The 20525-nt window shown below is 47.2% G+C and overlaps 1 protein-coding gene across 2 annotated transcripts in view; it reads right to left on the bottom strand.

Annotated features, from left to right (window-relative positions):
* Positions 1-20525, bottom strand: part of LOC125947386 (decapping and exoribonuclease protein-like) — a 105362-nt gene that overhangs the window by 18370 nt on the left and 66467 nt on the right. For both annotated transcript variants that reach the window (XM_049672028.1, XM_049672029.1), the window contains exon 4: positions 16708-16843. In XM_049672028.1, coding sequence (XP_049527985.1) covers positions 16708-16843 — 136 coding nt within the window. The remainder of the gene's footprint in view (positions 1-16707; positions 16844-20525) is intronic.

Genomic DNA, 20525 nt, shown 5'->3' with positions numbered 1-20525 from the left:
ACCAAATTATAGAAATTTGTGGTGAAATTATCAAAGAAAGCCTAGATGCAAAAGTAAATGGTGCAGGCCGCTTCTCCATATTTGCTGATGAAACGACGGATATTGCCGGTATCCAACAGTTTACTCTTTGTGCAAGGTACCTAAACAAGGATGCCAACGACATCGAAGGAGTATTTCAGGTTTTAGCACTGGAATAGATGCCCTCTCTCATTGCGACTGCAGGTTCTATGTAAATGTGTAGAAACGGCTTCAGATTCTAGCCACCCTTCCAGTGACCACTTCAAGCGCAGATAGTATATTTTTAACATGAGATTAGAAAAACTACTTGCGCTCTACAATGTCTGAAGAATACGTGGTTAGGCAGGCAAAGTAAAATAAGAGAAAACAGAAGAAAGTTAACGGCCTATTTTTGAGGCGGTTCTTTTTTGCGGACGACGAGGTCTGGCTCGACAAGGATGCCGACGTCCACAGAGACGTCGGCATCAACGTCTCCGAAGTCATTGACCGCTTCACTAAACTTCCCCGCCGAGTGAAGTTTGTCCTTTAGATAGCGAAGCGGCAAAAATCAATGCAAGTAAAGGTTCTGTTCCTTCAGGTCCATAAACGCGTAATTATGAAAACGTATGACTGTTCATTAGTTTCTAAAACCGCAGAAATTATCGCTGTTTATTCAAACAGGTAGCATCATGATCAAAGTTATCGTGTGAAAACAAAAATTACGAGGACATCATTAACAAATTTTTACCGACCTTGTTTATTGAAAGCCCGGCCCTCGCGGCGTTTCCCAACAAACACACTCGGATATTGGGTAGTTTAACTTGGCGCATCATCTGTGGCTTTCGTTGGGTCTTTTCTTTCCTTTTTAGCTACCCGCTTTTACTTCTTTTTGAGCCGAAGAAATAACCTTCCTTAATTTTGGGTGCAGAAAATTTGTATGCAGTTAAAAAAAGGCAGAAAAATTGCAGGCAGTTAAATTACACATTTTCGTACTGATTTTTGCATTATTCCTCTATTATATACCCATATGGTGCTGTCGCGACCGCCGCATGGCCCAAGTACATATCACGAGTTACTTTCAGACATAGCGCAAAAAAGTACGCACAACACACACGAAGACACGACAGACGCAGACGAGCGCTACTACCAACCGTTTATTTAGTCAACAAACCCTCCGATTTCTAAGGTGAACCACGTACACCAGTGTCACGCCCCTTTCCCATGCGAGGTGATAAAAAGAAATCTAAAAAAGTTAACAGTACTCTGTCCCTCAGGCAACAGAGTTCAAATAGTTCAGTTCGGCACTGTGCAAAAGAATTGACGCTTCGCTTATACAAATATCTGAGTTCTTGTGGATGTAGAATGCTTCTAGAGCCACTCGAGCCTTGTAGCTTGCAGATTTGCCTAAGATAGTGGTCTCATAAAATCGTGCCTCGCAACCACACGTAATGATGTGGGCAACTAAATGTGCATACTTGTCCTCTTTTTTCTTAACTTTTAGCGCATGCTCCCTGAGCCGGTCGTTTATGCACCGTTCGGTTTGGCCGATGTACACCTTCCCGCACAACAAGGGGACGGAGTATGCCACTCCTGTCGCACACCCCACGAAGCGGCTATCGTGGCTGGTTTGGTAACCTCCTTTCTTGTCCCCGCAAATTCGAGGGCAGAGCCTGGATAGCTTATTAGGAGCCGTGAAGACCACAGGAATACGATGCCTGCTCACAACCTTCTTCAGGTTGTGCGAGACCTGATGCATATAAGGCATGGCTACGGGTCTCGCCATCCATCGCTGGGTCTCAGCTCTTTCCGCTCCAGTTCTGTTCTCTAACCTCTGCAGGATCTAGACTCGGCCACCGCAACAACAAGCAACTCAGGGAATCCCGCTGCTAATAGGCGACCAATCTGATTGTCAAAGCTATGCTGCATTGAATGCGGGTATGACTTACGGAGCGCAGCATCCAGACATTGTAATGCGATGCCCCTTTTTACTATTTTAGAGTGGGCAGATTCAAAAGGCAGGGGACACTTCTTAATCCGTGGGAGGTACTCTCAGCATACATGGCCTGCACTAAATTTTAGCCTGAGATCCAGGAATTGTAACCCCTCAGTTCCAAGCAATTCATGAGTGAAACTCAAACCCTGCCCAGCTTGAATAGAAACATCAAAAATACTCCCAGGGGCAGTGAAACCGTCCACTTTCTTTAAAAGAATTAAAAAGTCATCGACGTACCGAAACACTTTAAATACCTTCCCTCCATTAAAAGCCAAATCAAGCACACTGTCAATATCAGCTAAAAATATGTCGCATAGAATCAGAGCCACGCAAAACCGAATACACACTCCTCTACGTTGCAGAAAGGGCTGCTCGTTAAAAACAATAAATTTTACATTAAGATAAAATTCTAAAAGCGTTAAAAAATCATGAACCGACAAGCAAGCGGAGTTTTAGAAATCGCATTCTCCACTCTGTTCAATGCACTTCCTAACAGCAACTAAAAGCTTATCTTGAGGTACTGAATAAAACAAGTCCTCAACGTCGACAGACAAGCCATAATCTATACTGTCGTTGTGTTTCACATATTCAGTGTCTTTTCAGATTTCCTCACGCGGAAAGGATCAACAACCGTGAGTCACTTAAGGCTCTTCAGTAAAAACTGACTAACATTCTTTTGCCAAGCCCCCCCCCCCCCCCCCTTCGCTCACGATGGTTCTGAAAGGGACATCTACCTTATGTGTTTTTGCAGAAAAGAAAACCTTCAGACTGTTCCCCTTACTATTTCTAATAGCACTAGCAAGATCATTCAATTCCAAGTCCTTACCAAATTTGATGACCTTAGTCTTAACCCTACATACTCTACATTAATTGGAGTGACCGACAGTGCAGCATGCGAGGTCTGCGGCACCGACGAAACTATTGACCACCTGCTGTGCCACTGTCCACGATATGCCCAAGAAAGACAAGAACTCGCTAACGCGCTAAAAAAACTGGACAATCGGACGCTTTCCGTGCAGGTGCTGCTGGAACACCGCCCCCATCGCTCGTCGGCCCATAAAGCGGTGAAGGCACTTTTGTGCTTCTTGAGGACGACGGGCTTGTGTCAACGTCTGTGACTATTAGTGCACTAACACACGCGTCAGCGAACTAACCGCTCATTTCCCTTCTTTCCTTCCCTCCTCTCTCTCCCTGTCATCTTTGTGTTCCCTCTTCCCATTCCCCCGGTGTAGGGTAGCCAACCGGACGTTATCCTGGTTAACCTCCCTGCCTTCTGCCTTTCTCTTATTTCCTCCTCCTAGTCTTAACCCTCACTGCACTTTTTTAAACAGCCACAAAGTTCTTGTCCACTGCCGCTTGGGCTTTTTCATTGAACATGCCTTTCGGCATCACAACAAATCCACCTTCCTTGTCAGCTTCTAGGAGAACCAAACTGTTCTGCCAAACTGAAAGAAACTAGGTTAGACCAACTAGTCCAACAGGCGGTCCTTCTGGAACATATCACGATTTCTGCGATCACAGTTTTGTACTTGCCTGGATCGTCTGTCTTTCTATGCGTAAAGCTACTACTATGTGTGACTGCGCAACATGTATATTTGTCTTGTTTGACGCATTACATACAGTGACGTTTGCTTGAATACTTGGATTTATTGGATACTTATACATATATTTAAACACCTTGTTGCGAGGCTTTGTGTATACAAACAGTGCATTTTGTTACCAGTGACACTTTTGTGCCCTCTATCAACTTGTATCTTCGCACTTGTATATTCCATTCTATTTTCGCATTTCTAATGTACATCTTGCAGAACTCCTACTTCTTATATGTACTCACTGTTGCGACTACATTATCGGTATAATTACAATACACGACCAGTAACTGCTCATGCGCAATCTATTGCAACGAAGGACAGCGCCATTGAGGTTTTTCCCTGGCCGTTGCATATGTACAGTCACGAGCCAAAGTTTGTGGACCAAAGGTATGGTATGATGGTATGATAAAGCTTTATTACGGTCCCTCGGAACGCGCGTCAGCACGTAGCGGGCCGCTCCCACGTCGGTACAAAAAGGCCGAGCCTCTCTGCTGCCACGATTTTATTTTTTTCCTTCGAAGCCTGGGCATTCCGGCTGTAATCAAGAGCGCCAGCCTACGTGCGCGTGATGGACCAATACAACGTATTAAGCTAATTCGGGGCCGTGCAGCTGCACTTGAATATATTTAAATTTTTTGCTGATGCCATGGTCACCAAACTTCTGCTCGCGACTGTACAAAAAAGTAAACAAGGTTCTTTAATGACAAAGATTTATCGAAATATTTGTGCACAACTTGTTCTTTTCATAGCCTTTACGTTTTTCGCACCAGCTGTATGCACTGATTAGCTGGTTTGGAACTGATATTCTGTGATGTTCTGATGTTCTAAAGTTCGTGTGATATTTTCTTTACTAATTAAATAGACAAAAAAAACGCGGAAGCATTGATATCAGTTATTTCTGCCACAATTTTTGGGACGTACGAATACATTCTTTTATGAAAAAATACATAGTTTACTTCACAGTGGGTAGCACTCAGTAGTTTGTTTGCAGCCTCTAATATACCATGACATTGGCAATGGCAATGCAGTTACTATTGATGTATTTGATCTCTCGACCAATTCTATAAGGAGGAGGCCGCGCTGCAACGTGAGCCCCCCCCCCCCCCCCCCTCTCCGAACAAAATTTCTGGCTATGCCACTGTGCAGTGAAGCAGGTCTTCGAACACTGACCAGTTACAGATGATTTTCTGCATTTACACCCGTCGCTTACCAAGAGCTTAGAAAAGGTGTTCGGCTGAAAAGTAGCAAATTTTCTTTACAAAGCCACTATTTTGTTCACAGGAACCTCCCTGAGAAAACTGACGTCAATCCGAGCATTTGTTGACGTGATTTTACTCTTTGCGGTGTCGGCCATTTTCGTTATGGCGCGGTTTCGCCAAGGTCACTGCCAATGGCACCGAAAATATAGCCATGCACCTAAGGCTTTCGCCTTCGAAAAATAGAAATTCCGTGGCAGTGAACATAACTCGATCAGGCACCTGCACGCAAATGCGCAAATGGGCTCGTAAACTGAGGCGAACCGAGATTAAAGGTGTCAATCATGCGACTGCATATCCTGAAACATGCGCCCATCGCGAACATTTAGCAAGCTTACATTATTATTTTAGAATCAGCTTTCGAGAAATGAAGCGATAAAAGGGCATTTTTGCTTTTCTGATTCGATCGGACAAAAAGTTGGACGAGGAAAAGATGGACGGAAGGGGGGGGGGGGGGGGCGGAGGCCGCTCTTTCAAGATTCTGCACCCGCTTTCTCGAAGCGGTGCTGAGCCTCTAAACGACTATCAATAGCAGCAAAACTGCTGATTCACAGTAGACTAGCTAGCCGCTCGTCTTATACGCTCGGCGTTTATCAGATCAGCCATTCCTGATTCGCGCTCGTCCATGCTGGACGGTGAAAGCTGTTGGCGTGGTGCCTTTTTTTTCTTTTATTGTTAGAACGTGTATTCTGTTATCGTCCAGTACACTTCGTGCGTCATCGCGCGAATTTCGAATCTTAAAGGTCCGTACGCCACGTGGTGTAAAAGCTGTGAACTAAAGGCGATGTCCGGAATTGCTGGGGTTGATCACTGCATACTTCGCACGTCGTCAGGTTTCGCGTTAGTGGAGCTGCATTCCGCTGAATGGGTCATTCGAGCACCGAGATTTTTTGGTTATGTAGAGCCAATCTTTGATGAGTGCCACTGTTTCCTTATTTTTCGCTCAATCCAATTACGCTTTCGGGGTTTCCGTTTTCGGTTGCTCCGTTTGCGGGATTTTCGGTTACCGAATTTTGTTGTTGCACGATCGCACCTCTATGCAGCAGTGACGTCGCTTCCGCTTAAAACCAGAAGCTGCAACTACGTAAGCGAGGGAGAAGCGTGGAGGACGAGGGTAGGTTGGCAGTACTTAACGTGGTCGGTGAAAACGTGTATGGAGGGGCTTTAGTTGCCCTTACGATGTGACGTCAGCTGTCGCCATTTTCTTTCTAACCAGTTCATTCGCAATGCAGGCTGTCCACAGTGCTTGATATTGACAGGCGTGAACCACAACAGAGGAAGATCCAGAATGTCCAAAATGAGCGGCACTGTCAATGTTTTCACACTTCTTGCTGTACAATGCCAGAAACTGCAGGTCGCAAGGTCCACGTGTACAACAAAATTGACTCTGGAAGTGTGGAAATTAAACTACGGTACATTCTCCTAGGAGCCAACACTCGGTTTGGAAAGCCTGGAATAAACCGCACTGAGAATCTTGACACTGGTGGCCTCTCACTGCGCAATTGATCATATACAATGACGACAACACAGTTCTGTTAATGTTATCTGACATATACGAAATAGTTAAAAACATAAACCGCATATAACACGTACTGTCACAATCGTCTTCAGTGAGTTCTCGCGCTCTAAACAAGAGTAAATCTACACAGATGTTCTACACAGAAGGTTAATGCTTGTGAAGCACCCACCACTCCTTTCGTCGGGCACCTGTGATTGAACACGTTAATACGTTAATAATACATTTAAAGAATTAAATTGTGGTAGCAAGAGATATGGAAGTAACTTTTAACGCTTCTTATGCTTTTGAAACGAGAGCAAACCTAACCCTATCTGAACTGTTTCTCCGCTTATATATTTATTGTTCTTAAAAACAGTACCAAATGATGACATGTTTCAGCCGCCGTGGTCGCTTAGTGGCTGTGATGTTGCGCTGCTAAGCGCGAAGTAACGGGATCGAACCCCGGCCACGGAGGTCACATTTCCATGGGGGCGAAATGCGAAAACACCCGTGTACTTAGACTTAAAGAACTCCAGGTGGTCCGAATTATTCTGGAGTCCCCCATTACGGCGTGCCTCGTAATCAGTTCGTATTTCTGGGACGTAGGACCCCATACTCTTTAATGAAACATTCCTTCAAGCAGATCAGGATAGAATCCAGATTTTCTGATAACGTGTCCCAGGAAAAGAAGTTCACCGTAAGCGAAGCGGCACTTTCCGGGTTCAGGGCGCGGCCAAATGACTTGTTAGCCTCTAGTACTGTCGAAGCCGCCAAAAGGTGATCGTCGAAATTCCCAGCTATGACTTGGACGTCATCCAAATAGACGAGAGAGATCTGGGATTCCAACCCTGCCAACATTTTGTCCAACACGCGCTGGAACATTGCAGCTGGTGATGGGCAGAGCCTGAATTACATCACCTTGAACTTGTGGAGGCCGTACAGTTTGAAGAAGATGGTCCTCTCGCGAACCCTCTCGTCGACATTCATTTTTGAAGTGACCGGTCTTGATCCATCGACGAAAAATTTTTACAGTTGAGGAGCCGGACCTATTTGTCATCTATTCGTCGGAGGAGGTTATAAGTTCGTAGCAATTTTTCTATGCGACGATAATCGATACAGAAGCGCAGGCGGCCATCCTCTTTGATATGAAGTGCTCGGCTAATACGTGTCAAATATGATTGGTTCTTTTGTGTTACGTGCTAGGCAAGTAGCCTAATATATATATAGTTCATTCTCTGAAAATAAAGGTTGTCGTGCGTTTGCTCTTGGGCCGTCTCCGTCACTATGTCACCCGCTACAACAGTGGCGACGAGGGTGACCACCCCGCGGAGCCCCCGCCACCAACAGAGGCGTCTCGGAAGCGCTGGGAGTCCTGCTGGTTACTTGAAAGTAATCGAGTCTACGGAGCGTCGGCGGTCATGGCCCTGGCTACGAACCTCGGTAACCCAAATTTCGACGAAAATCAAGATAAGTGGGATATTTACTTGACTCGACTGGAGGCATTCTTTGAAGCGAATGATATTAAGGCACATGATAAAAAAGGGCGCTCTTGGTTTCGACACTGTCAACGAAGACGGTAGGCATTCTGGCTGGACACTGCGCCCCCCGGAAAGTAAATGACCTGAGTTACAAGGAAGCACTTACCTTCCTAAATGACCATTATGCGCCGAAGTGTAATGAGGTTGCCGCAAGTTACAAGTTCTCTTCAAGGGACCAGGCTGCAAACGAATCTGTCCGGGACTATGTTGTTGAGCTACGCAAGCTTGCGGATAAGTGTAATGCCACGTACACACTAGCGGAAAAACGCGCGCCGCGCGCCGCCGGCGGCAAGACGCGCGCCTCGAAAGCAGCCGCGAAACGGGTTTTTGTTGCCGCGGCAGGGATCGCTCCTGGACCGATTTTTTTCGGTTTGCCGCGTGCCGCGGATGAAGGAGACCAATGAGAGCCGCCCGCTTCCGTGACGTGCGCGCGAGAAACTGGTGCCATGCGGACCCGCGCGACCGCTTGTTTCTCGTTTCGTACTATCATCTGCACGCGTGAGCTCCCGGATAGTTCGAGAAGGGGACAGGAGTCTAGTCTGTCACGTGATTGCCGCAGCGGCGCGCCGCCGGTTGGTATGGCAGCCCTGCCGCTGCTGCGTTTTGCCGCCGGCGGCGCGCCGCGCGCGTTTTGCCGCTAGTGTGTACGTGCCATAACTTCGGCAGCAGCTTGGACCGCATGTTACGGGACCGCATTGTTTGTGGCATCATAAATCGTGCGGTGCAACAGACGCTGCTTGAAAGAACTGAGCTCACACTTGCCCAAGCTGAAATGATTACCACAGCGGCAGAGACAGCCGCACTCGAAGTAAGCGCCATGACCAGACCTGATAATGAGGTAGCGGTGTGCAGTGTAGCGAGAAAATCGCGCGGATTTCACACCATTACCAAAGATAAGCAAAGCCATACTGATTGCGCACGCTGCGGAAACTACAATCACGAAGCAAGCAACTGTCCACACAAAAGAGAGCAGTGTTTTCGCTGTCGGGAAAACTGGTCATTTCGCAAGGAAATGCCGCTCCCAATCGGGGCTCCGGGCTGGTCGTAGGCGCGATGGCAGCGCTAACGCCGCAGTTCATTATGAGAGCGTGGTATCCGAAACTGAGGAAAGCGATATTTCAACAGTCTTCACATTGCAGGAATCACGAGAAAAGAAATGTTCGCTCCAGGCGTTCCGCAGAGTTATCCGCTGGGGTGGGGTGCCCTTGAACATGATTATTGACACGGGATCACCGTTTTCTATCATTCCGCACGAGGTGTATCTAAAGCACCGTCTGAGTTGGCCACGCTTACATAAATGCAAACACATGCTCAGCTGTTACTTGGGCAAGCTACCCATTGTCGGTGAACTGCACCTTCAAGTCCATTTTGCGGGGAAGGCTGTACCTGCCACACTGATTGTTGTAGGTTGTTCGTGCCCCAGCCTTTGCGGAAGGGACTTAATTCAAGCGTTTTCGCTTCTGCCGTCCAGTTTTCTCGCTACGGTTCAATCGACGTCAGGAGATCCCGACAGCCTCAGGACCAAGTTTTCTGCCCTTTTTGAGCCAGGGCTTGGAAACATTCAGGGGCCACCTGTGAAATTCCACATTAGAGAAGGCACCCAACCGAAGTTCCACAAGGCGCAGTCCATCCCTTATGCTCTTCGTGAAAAAGTGGAAAGCTGGACCGTTTAGTGGAACAAGGCATATTATCGCCCATAGCACATTCTGAGTGGGCGGCGCCAATCGTACCAGTACTGAAGAAAGGCGGGTCCCTTCGCATCTGCGGCGATTTCAAAACCACAATCAATGCTGCCTGCATAACTGAGCAGTACCATTTACCAAACATTGAAGACATTTTTGCGTCACTACGTGTGGGATCGTCTTTCACAACACTGGACCTTCAGGAAGCATATAACCAACTCCCTTTGGATGAGGAGGCGATAAAGTTGGCCGTGATAAACACTCACAAGGGTTTGTTCTGTTATAACCGTCTTCCGTTTGGAAGCTTCCGCTCCCGCGATTTTTCAGCGGCGCATGGAAACGGTCCTGGCCGGTCTTAAAGCCGTGCAAGTGTATTTGGACGATGTCTTGATAGCAGAACGTCAAGACGGTAATGGCTCAGTGTTCCGGGATGTTTTGCGCAGGCTTAAAGAGAATGGTATCAAACTGAAGGCCGAAAAATTCCATTTTTGCAAAGGCTCCATCGTCTACCTGGGCCATCGCATCGACAAAGACGGCTTGTATCCGCTTGAGAAGAACCTAGCAGCAATACGTGAGTCGCCACGGCCTACGAATGTGAGCGATCTGCACTCGTTTATGGGTCTGTTGACTTATTATCATCGCTTCTTGCCACACTTGTCAACGATATTGGCCCCGCTGTATCTTCTGCTTGAAAAAGAGCATAAATGGCAGTGGGGAACGTCGCAGGAAAATTCATATCTCAAGGCTAAACAAACACTGCTGAGTTCGCCTGTTCTGACGTATTTCGATCCCAACCAACCTGTGCGCTTGGAATGTGATGCGTCACCTTCGGGTTTAGGTGCCGTAATTTCGCACCGAATCGGTAAATTGGAAAAGCCCATTGCCTTCCGTTCACGCACGCTAACACACGCCGAAAAGAATTATTCTCAGCTCGAGAAGGAAGCTCTCGCACTGGTGTTCGGAGTAACAAAGTTTCGAGACTACCTGTTGGGCCGCGAGTTTGTATTGGTCACGGACCACCAAGCACTAGTGGGACTTCTACGGGAAGATCGACCTGTACCCCCAATGGCGTCGGCACGTATTCAGAGATGGGCTCTGTTTCTAAGCCAATATCGGTACCGCATCGAGTGCAGTGCCGGCAAGGAAAACGCCAACGCGGACGCACTCAGCCGCTTGCCTGTGCCAATACCAGATGCTTGTAAATCAGGCACCTTACCAGAATATGTGCTGTCTTCAGAGAAACCTGACAGCTCGTTCGTTCCAGTGGGTGCCATACGGGCGCTGACGAACGCAGATGAAGACCTCAGCGTTGTGCAGCACTTTGTACTTAGTGGATGGCCTAAACGCATGTTACCGTGTCACAATCACCTTCAACCTTATTTTTGCAGAAGACTGGAGCTGTCAAGCGTAGAAGGCCTGCTCTACTGGGGTCTTCGCATCGTCCTACCCCGCAAAGCGAGAGTCTCCATGCTCGCTGAGCTACATCGGTCACACCAGGTTGCATGTGCGATGAAAATACTGGCTCGGATGCTGTTCTGGTGCCCTGGGTTGGATGGTGAGATCGAAAGCCTTGCACATTCGTGCATATCTTGTGCACAAGCGCAGCCAATGCCTCATCGCCAGGCTTCTATCTGTTGGCCAGAAACGGGGACCAAGTGGGCACGGCTTCACATTGACTATGCCGGACCAATAGAGGGGCGCATGCTGTTGATAGTCGTCGACTCCCATATCAAGTGGATCGAGGCACTTCCCGTCAGGTCGGCGACCACAGAAGTCACAATCGCGCGGCTTCGCGAATTGTTCGCTCGTTTTGGCTTGCCGCAAACAGTTGTATCAGATAACGGGCCTCAGTTTGCAAGTCAGCAGTTTTCCCATTTCATGACTGCCAACTACATAATTCATCTACGCAGTGCCCCGTACCACCTCCAATCTAATGGCCCCGCAGAGCGCGCGTTCCGCACAATAAAGGATGGTCTTCTCAAGCACTCGATGGTGAACGAACTCGAAACAAAACTAGCACGAGTGCTGCTAGGCTATCGACGTACCCCACTGCCGGGCGGCAAGTCTCCATCAGAAATGCTACTGAACTACCAAATTCGTTCACGCTTGGATGCTTGTGTCTCTTCTGTACCTCGAAGTTACTCACAGCCTCCCAGATTCCAGCCTGGGGACCAGGTGTGGGTTCGCAACGTTGGCGTCCAGGCATCGTCAAAAGCACTGAGGGTTCACGGCTGGTAACGGTCGACACTCCAGATGGCCCAGCCAGGCGTCACTTGGACCAAATTTTCCGTCGGCCGTCTGTGTCACCCGTGGCCCCAAAAGTGGAGGCTCCCGACACGCTTCAACCCAGCCCGGACAACAAGAATCGGCCGACGTCAACGCGAGAAAACCGGTCCAGTCCGGCTACTCCACAACCAACTGGCGCCGTGCCTGTTCCTTCGACAAACCTCCAACATCCCTTCCAGCCGAAGAGGCTCCCTGTTCCCCACGTCCGCCGGTCCTACGGAGGTCTACCCGACAACGAAGACCCGTGCAAAGACTGCAGTTTTAAGAGAGCAGTCACTCTGTCACCCGTTACAACATTCTTCACTAAGACTACGGGAGACTCCTACGAACTCTTGGACGGTTGAATGATTGTCGGGCAGTAGTTGATCAAATAGTTGCTTTATCGCTTTTTGTTATTGTGCTGAAAATCGGTACAGGTTTTCACGGAGTGGTCGAGCTGATTATTCGGTTTTTATGCAATGCTTTGCAAGTCTTGTTGGTCCAATCTTCGATGACGCTAGAGAGCAGTCTTCGTAACTTTGTAGGTGTTTTCGAAAGTCCTTTATTAAGCATGTGATGGACTTCTCTTGATATTGAAAGTTCTGAGGCTGCGGAGATATTCAGCTTTTTGGCAGATCCCTCGGTCCGCAAACTTTTTTGGTCGATAGTACGTTTCTGACGATTACAGTGATTGGGACAGCACGTTACCCTTCGTGACCTTCGCGTATAATTCGTCCCGCCGCAAGACCGCAGGCTTTTCACCATTTTACCTTCTATTCGGCCGCCAGCCTACTCTGTCATTTGACACATTGCTTCCTTCCTCGACGAACACTCCGACTGAATATGCTCAAGACATCGCCCGGTTTCACACAGCGCGCCAGATTGCTAGTTCCCAGCTCACAATCTGAAGCTGCGCAGAAGATCCCGTACGACAGCCGACATCGAGACGTACGATTTTCTCCTGGCTCCCTTGTCCTCCTACGGGCACTATGTCGCCGCATCGGCTTGTCTAATAAGCTACTGCCATGCTACACAGGGCCCTACACCATGTTGCATCACCTTGGCGATGTCGACTACGCGACCGCCCCGCTGGACTCGCCTGTCCCCACTGATGTTGTGCATGTGTCCGAGCAGAAGCCTTTCTTTGCGGCGAATTCATGTCCCTTATAGTTAGCGCCGAGACGGCACTTTTACAGGCAGGGGTTATGGTACGGCGCAGCCGAGAGTGGCGCCAGGCAGAAGAAGACGATTTCGCGTATGGAGGTGGAATCGGTCTCAACAGCCATCTTGTTTATGTATCGTGGCCACACCTGTATATATTTTAAGTACAGATCTATCTGTGACTTCGGCACCGTAACAATATATTCAAGGCTGTATACAGGACACGCAAATTCCGAACTGAGAAGTGAATCAGGGAAAAATTACGCAAGAACTTATCTCACGATGACTGTGTACAGTAATGCGATTAGCATTCAATAAATATAGCGATAGATTGTATTGCCCACGGCATTAGAGCGAATGCATGACAACGGCTGTCTCAGGACGACGCAATGATGGCGATCGCATGAAAACGGCAGCGTGATCACGATTGAATGATCACAGCACGATTACGCTAGAATGACGGAGTAGAAATCACGTCAATGGAAAGACCATAACAGTATTACTACGGCGGCTAGCTTGAGAATAGGATGACGTTTCTGAAGGGGCGACGCTGTAAAACGACAGCGTGACAACGACGCCATGACGAGGTTGGCAATGGTTTGACGACGACGACGACTGCTACTACCATGGCGTGACGACGACGGCATGATGCGAGAGGGATGACGAAGTTAAAATAACGATGATGAAACTACCACAACTCTATCACGACGACGGTATGACAACGAATGGGTGACGATGAGTGTACCTCACGAGAAAATGAGAACACTGGCATGAAAACGGCACCAGGACAAATGCGATGACAACGAGTTTATAACGACAAATGTGTGACCCCGTTGGCATAAAGAAAGTCGGATGACGAAGCTGGAGAGATGTTGATAGCACGCCCACGACGGCACGATGACGATGCAACGACCACGATGGCATCACGACTACGCGTAAATGCCTATATAGTGGCCTAAGCTGGTAGACAAGTTAGGCCACAGACAAACACACACACAAAAAAAGAGATACAGACATGCACACACAGAGATAGAGATACGGACACACACAGATAGAGAGAGATACAGACCCACACACACAGAAAGAGAGATACAGACAGACAGGCACACACACACACACACACACACAGAGAGAGAGAGAGAGATCAGAACTGGTTTTGGCGCGTAAAACCCCAGAAAGAAGAAGAATACACACACACACACAGACAGACACACACACAGAGACACACACAGAGACACACACACAGAGACACACACACAGAGACACACACACACACACAGACAGAGACACACACACACAGACACACACACACACACAGACACACACACACACACACAGACACACACACACACACACAGACACACACACACACACACACACACACACACACACACACACACACACACACACACACACACACACACACACACACACACACACACACACACACACACACACACACACACACATACATACATACATACATACATACATACATACATACATACATACATACATACATACATACATACATACATACATACATACATACATACATACATACATACATACATACACTCAAAACGCCTGAAGTAAGCAAGGAATGCTAACCGCATTAAAATAAAGATTGAGGAGGCGTTGAGGAAAAGGCGACTACCGATTTTTCGTGGCCAGATCTGAACGAGGGGTTACCGTGTACTTGAAGCGGAGGCCAAAGGGTTGTGTCTGCACCGCCGAGAGGCCTTAAAGCCCAGTACTCGGCATCGGTTCAACCCGTGGGACCCCTTTTCCCCGGACACGCTGACAGCGAAAGATATCCAAGGACACCCATATATGTATTTTCAGTCGCCTCCAGAACACGCTATTCCAAATTCACCGTTTCGAGAAGACCGCATTGTGCACACTTCCTGGTGCTGCAGGGTACTTCACGAAGAAAGGCGCCAGCGTTCAGTCCGTACAAACAAAGCTTACAAAACATTATCACTTTTGCAGGTAAGCGGCATTGCATTTACTACGAGACGCGGATGGATAGAAGGCATACGAAAATAAAAATTCTCAATATAACTGTGTACGGCGCTTGTCTCGCCTAATAATTTTCCCGATATGTGGAAACTATTGCGGGTGGTTCAAGGGGTGTCGTCTTTTCCAGGATGCTGTGGGGCACTCAGCGACGCAATGCATGCACCAGGATTCCTGGATGACGAGGCTTGCCATCGCGAAACCCACACCACCGGTTACACACGCCTGAACGCAAGCGCACGCGGCGTCACTCCTGCATAAGACCCTCGACGTTGGAATATGCCTGTTGTGGAAAAATTAGCGCTGGTGTCGCGGTCGCGAACTTGAGGTTGCTTTCTTTTGGAGGAAACAGTAATCCGAGTTATTACTCGCGCCTTCTTTATCGGGTATGTAACGTGGGTTGACAGCATGATTCAGAAAGACGTTACAACAAGAGATACCGTGGGAGTGACATAGTTATCATTGCAGTTGGCGGCAAAGTTGAAGCTTAATGGGTCGGTTTATCTGCTAGTAAGCTTTGCAGTGTATCACGGGATGGCGTTGAAATAGGAAGCAGGGTCAATCGTGAAAGCTAACGCAGACTGCCAGTCACCTAAGGATGGTCTTCCTCTGACTTTCTGCCTTTTTTTTACTTTGCCTGACACTACAGTTTGCGTGGTTCTTCGGAAAGACTATTTGGGCATATGTCAATTACTTTTATTATGGTCATGCCCACTTCTATATTAACCAAGATTGGAAGAACTTGTCTAGAGACCGAGAGTATCTCTTTACAAATGCAATGAATTTATATTGATGAGATAAGAAGTCTATAGCATAGTATTTAATAATTGGTATGTTAATTGTTGAACTACGCAAAGCTGAAGTTTTAACGCCTAAATCGGTATTTTGAGACATCAAACTGAGCGTAGCATATATGACACGTGAGTCGTTGCGGGGTTGATTACGTCGCAAATCCCGTACCTAACTCAGAACTATTGGCACTGTTTTCGTTTGCGAGAATTACTTTCATACGCGCAATCTGGAGTATTTTACTCTCGTGACCGTTGCTCGTATTTTACCCTCTTACAAGAAGTCTGTGCGAGGAAGGGGGTATCACCTAGCAGCTATACTGCCATCAGCTTTAAGCAAAGCCCCCGGCTAGCTCTGCAACTGCCGCGGTGGTTTAATGCCTATGTCGTTGCATTGCTGAGCTCGAGATCGTGACTGCGATGTCGGCAGCGGCGGCCTCATTTCGATGAGAGCAAAATGAGAGAACGCTCGTTCACCCATATCTAGGTGCACGTAAGAACCCCATGTGGGTAATATAATTCCGCAGTCCCCCTCTACGGATTCCCTCAATCAGGTTGTAGTGTTCGCACGTAAAACCACCGAATTCAATTTTCTCCTTAGAAATGACGGCTCGGGCAAGTATGCGGCTGCAACTCTAGCATCGCCTTCGTCACCCTCGAGCCGAAGCCCTGCCCCCTCAAAGCTTCGATAAATGGAGATCACCTAACTGCCCTCGCTGTCTCCCGATGCTCGCCCACCTTATATGATAGGTGGCACGCCGTATATGGATCAATAGCTCTGACGGCGGTTTGTCAGTGGCTGCCGGTACGCAGCGTGTTATAAGATTTTATGTAACGTGTTGAGTACACGGGATTTCACTCCTAGTTTACGCATGCACAACGGATACAGAATTGCGCCTGGTGTGACACACAACTTACCCCAGCTATCTCCGGCATCTTCATGACGTCAAACTCCTGGATGGCCAATAGAATTCCATTTTCGCTGCGATAGCCGCATAACGCCTTCGGGACGCCAGACAGGCGGCAGTGGGCCCACCAACGTAGCAACGCGTGTCTGCAGGGGCAACAAAACGAAATTAATGCGCTTTAGCGCCATACAGGAAAACACTAAAAAAGAAACGCTGTCAGATCCCACGCCCCGTAGTAATCGATGTTAAGCGAAGCAGTGTGCCTAGCTGTGTGCCTACCATGTTAACGAAACGACTATGAGAACGCCAAGGCTCGGGCGGCAGTTTCACGACCTACATGGCACGCCAGTGGTGTAGCCAGAAATTTTTTTCAGGGGAAGGGGGGGGGGGGGGGGGCTCAGCTTGCAGCGCGACCTCCTCCGTATAGAATTTGTCGAGGGACCCAATACACGAATAATAACTGCATTGTCATTGCCAATGTCATTGTATATTAGATGTTGCAAACGACTTATGAAGGCCGGCAGTTAAATTACACATTTTCGTACTGATTTCTGCATTATTCCTCTATTATTCTACCCATATGGTGCTGTCGCGACCACCGCATGGCCCAAGTACATATCACGATTTCTGCGATCGTAGTTTTGTTCTTGTCTGGATCGTCTGTCTTTCTATGCGTAAAGTTGACTATCTGTGACTGCGCAACATGTTTATTTGTCTTCTTTGACGCATTATATACAGTGACGTTTGCTTAAATACGTAGATTTATTGGAGACTTATGCGTATATTTAAATATCTTGTTGCGAGGTTTTTGGTATATATACCAGCAGTGAACTTTGTTTCCAGCGGCACTTTTTTTACCTTTATCAAGTTTTATCTTCGCATTTGTATATTCCATTCTATCTTCGCATTTCTAATGTATATTTTGCAGAACTCCTGCTTTTTATATGTACTCACTCTTGCGATTATAATCTCAGTGTAATTACAATACACGACCGGCAACAGCTGCTCCTGCGCAATCTAGCAACGAAGGACAGCATCATTCAGGTTTATTCCCTGGCTGTTGCACGTGTACAAAAATGTAAACAAAGTTCTTGAATGACAAAGATTCATCAAAATAATTGTCCTCACCTTGTTCTTTACATGGCCTTTACGTTTTTAATATTAGCTGCATGCCCTGCTTTGCTGGTTTTCAACTGATATAGTTGTAATGTTAGTGTGATATTGTCTTTACTTATTAGATAGGCAAAAAATAACCCAGAAGCATTGATACCAATTATTTCTGGCACAATTTGTGGGACATACGATTATATTCTTTCATGAAAACATAAATATTTTACTTGACAGTGCGTAGCGTTTAATAATTCGTTTGCAGCATCTAATATACAATGGCATTGGCAATGACAATGCAGTCATTATTCATGTATTTGATCCCTCGACAACTTCTATAAGGAGGAGGCCGCGCTATAAGGAGGAGCCCCCCCCACGAAAAAAAATTCGGGCTACGCCACTGCTGCCGTCGCAATGAGAGAGGGCATCTATTCCGGTGCTACTAAAAACACTCCTTTGATGTCGTTGGCATCCTTGTTTAGGTACCTTGCACAAACAGTAAGCTGTTCGATTCCAGCAATATCCGTCGTTTCGTCAGCAAATATGGAGAAGCAGCCTGCAGCATTTACTTATGCATCTAGACTTTCTTTGAAAATTTTATCACAAATTTTTATAATTTGGTTTTGTACATCTGGGCTTAAATGTGAGGCATTAATGGGACAACTTTGCAAATTGTTCTTGAGATATGTATCTTCACAATCAGCTCTCGCATGCGAAGAAGCGCTCTGAAAATACCAGTATTTTCAGCGAGGGCTTTGTTTAAATCCATAGGACCACTGTCCCTATGGCCACGGAGAGCCAGACCTTGTCGCCCGCAAAAAAGAACTACCTCAATAATAGGCTGTTAACTTTCTCCTGTTTTCTCTTATATTCCTTTGCCTGCCCTGGTCCAGCTGATCGATCACATAGGCCGCGCTTCCTGGAAATGTTTGAAGAAAATTATCAGCTGCCAGCTGACACTCGCGGTGGTATTTAGTATTTTCGTGTGTGTGGAAGATTGCAAGCGCGTGCTTCCATTTCAGGAACGGCTTGGACACGATGGCTCCAATGCGTGCATGTTGGCCAAGTTTATAAGAACATTAAACTATAAGTTCTGTAAATGTAAAGCACGTCTTTGGAAATATCAGTGTACCTTTTGCGTCAAAAGTTTATGAGAACTTTATACGCATGAAGTTTCGGAATTCAAATCTATGCGCTCCGCAGATTCCGCGGCCGCTGCGAGTTCCGCAACGCGCCCGCTCGCCATTGAAAAGCCCTTGAAAGTTTGTGCTCGGATGGGGCTCCTTGCGTTATGTGACTCCAGGTGCTTGGGCGTTGTCACGAAATCCAGCCCGAGTTGGCAATGTTCGCGCCAAAATGTCTTTTCGGGTGTGAAAAAGTCATTGTAGACAGAATCCAGAATGATTCCCAGCGTCGGTGGTAGTTTTGGTCGGCGGTGCATGCCAGCAAGAAAAAATCGAGGGGAGGGGGGGGGGGGCTGAAGCCCCATCAGCCCCCCCCCCCCCTGGCTACGTCCCTGCACGCATGTCATGACATTCATGTCATGAGTCCAGGGGAATCCCTTAAGCTAGGCCTAAGAGACCTTAAGGCGAAAGCCTTATCCATGCTCATGACTACGACTGCGACCATCAATCTTTAGCCTTTTCCTTCACTTAGAGTTACATCTGAACCCATTACATAGGTTTTGAGTGTTAATCTTTTTTTCGCTGAGCCTTTCTCATTTTTGCAGTCATGCTCATGACTATGATTACTTCTACTATCATTATTTAGTAATTCCTTCCGTTAGTACCACGTCCAAACCCATTTCAGTGGTTTTTTAGTGTTAATATCTTTTCGCTGGGTCATTGTCATTTTAGCCGCCTGTTTCATGACGTACATGACACGCATGTCATGAAATTCATGTCATGACATATCCTTTATGCTCCTCATACACTGTTGTCATACCATGCCAATTTTGGTAAATACCAAGTTAATGATCCCACCATGACAGCACCAAGACGTGGACGGACGGACGGACGAACAGACAGACAGACACTGTCAAAGTGGTAAATCTTCGCCAAGAAATGCTTCGCATTTAAAATATTGCTCACCTATCAGAGCCCTAAAAAGATTACTCAGCACCTTCGGAATGAGTGCCCAAAGTACGAGGTCTGTTAGAGAAGTATCCCACCTTTGACCGAAGAAAAAAAATTGGAGGACGCTTAAGCTTCTCCTTTAAGAGTAGAACGCGATAGCGTTATCGGGACCCGTTCGCATCGCATCGTTCGCATACGGCAAGTAGGCTTCATTCACTGCAACACTGAACGTGGGAAAGTCCGCTTACAGAAACCAAGCTTACACCAATCCCCTTAAAGTCGGCTGCACTTTTAAACAGAAATGCGTTGCTAGAAAGATGTTTTTCTAGGGGCAATATAAGTGGTCTTATATTAAAATCTGAAGGTTCTAGTACCTTTTTTTATTATTTTATTGTTTGCTTTGCCCCGACGCGCGCAGGTCTGGTAGAAATGTTGGAAAAGGGGTCTGAGTTTCCTCGTAGCAGTAGTAGGTTTTCTCGTACATTCGCATTCCAATGCGACGCCGATTGGTAAACAATCCAACGGCGAATCCGGCACCGAATGGTAAAGTCGTACTTTACCATTTTTCTGACGGATTTCACTGTGAGAAATTCAATTTTTGTTCACCGAAACCTTGCACCACGTGGAGGGCATGCGCGGTCGGGGT

This window comes from Dermacentor silvarum, chromosome 8 (assembly GCF_013339745.2).
Source record: "Dermacentor silvarum isolate Dsil-2018 chromosome 8, BIME_Dsil_1.4, whole genome shotgun sequence".
Classification (NCBI taxonomy): domain Eukaryota; kingdom Metazoa; phylum Arthropoda; class Arachnida; order Ixodida; family Ixodidae; genus Dermacentor; species Dermacentor silvarum.
This window is presented reverse-complemented; position numbering and strand designations above follow the sequence as displayed.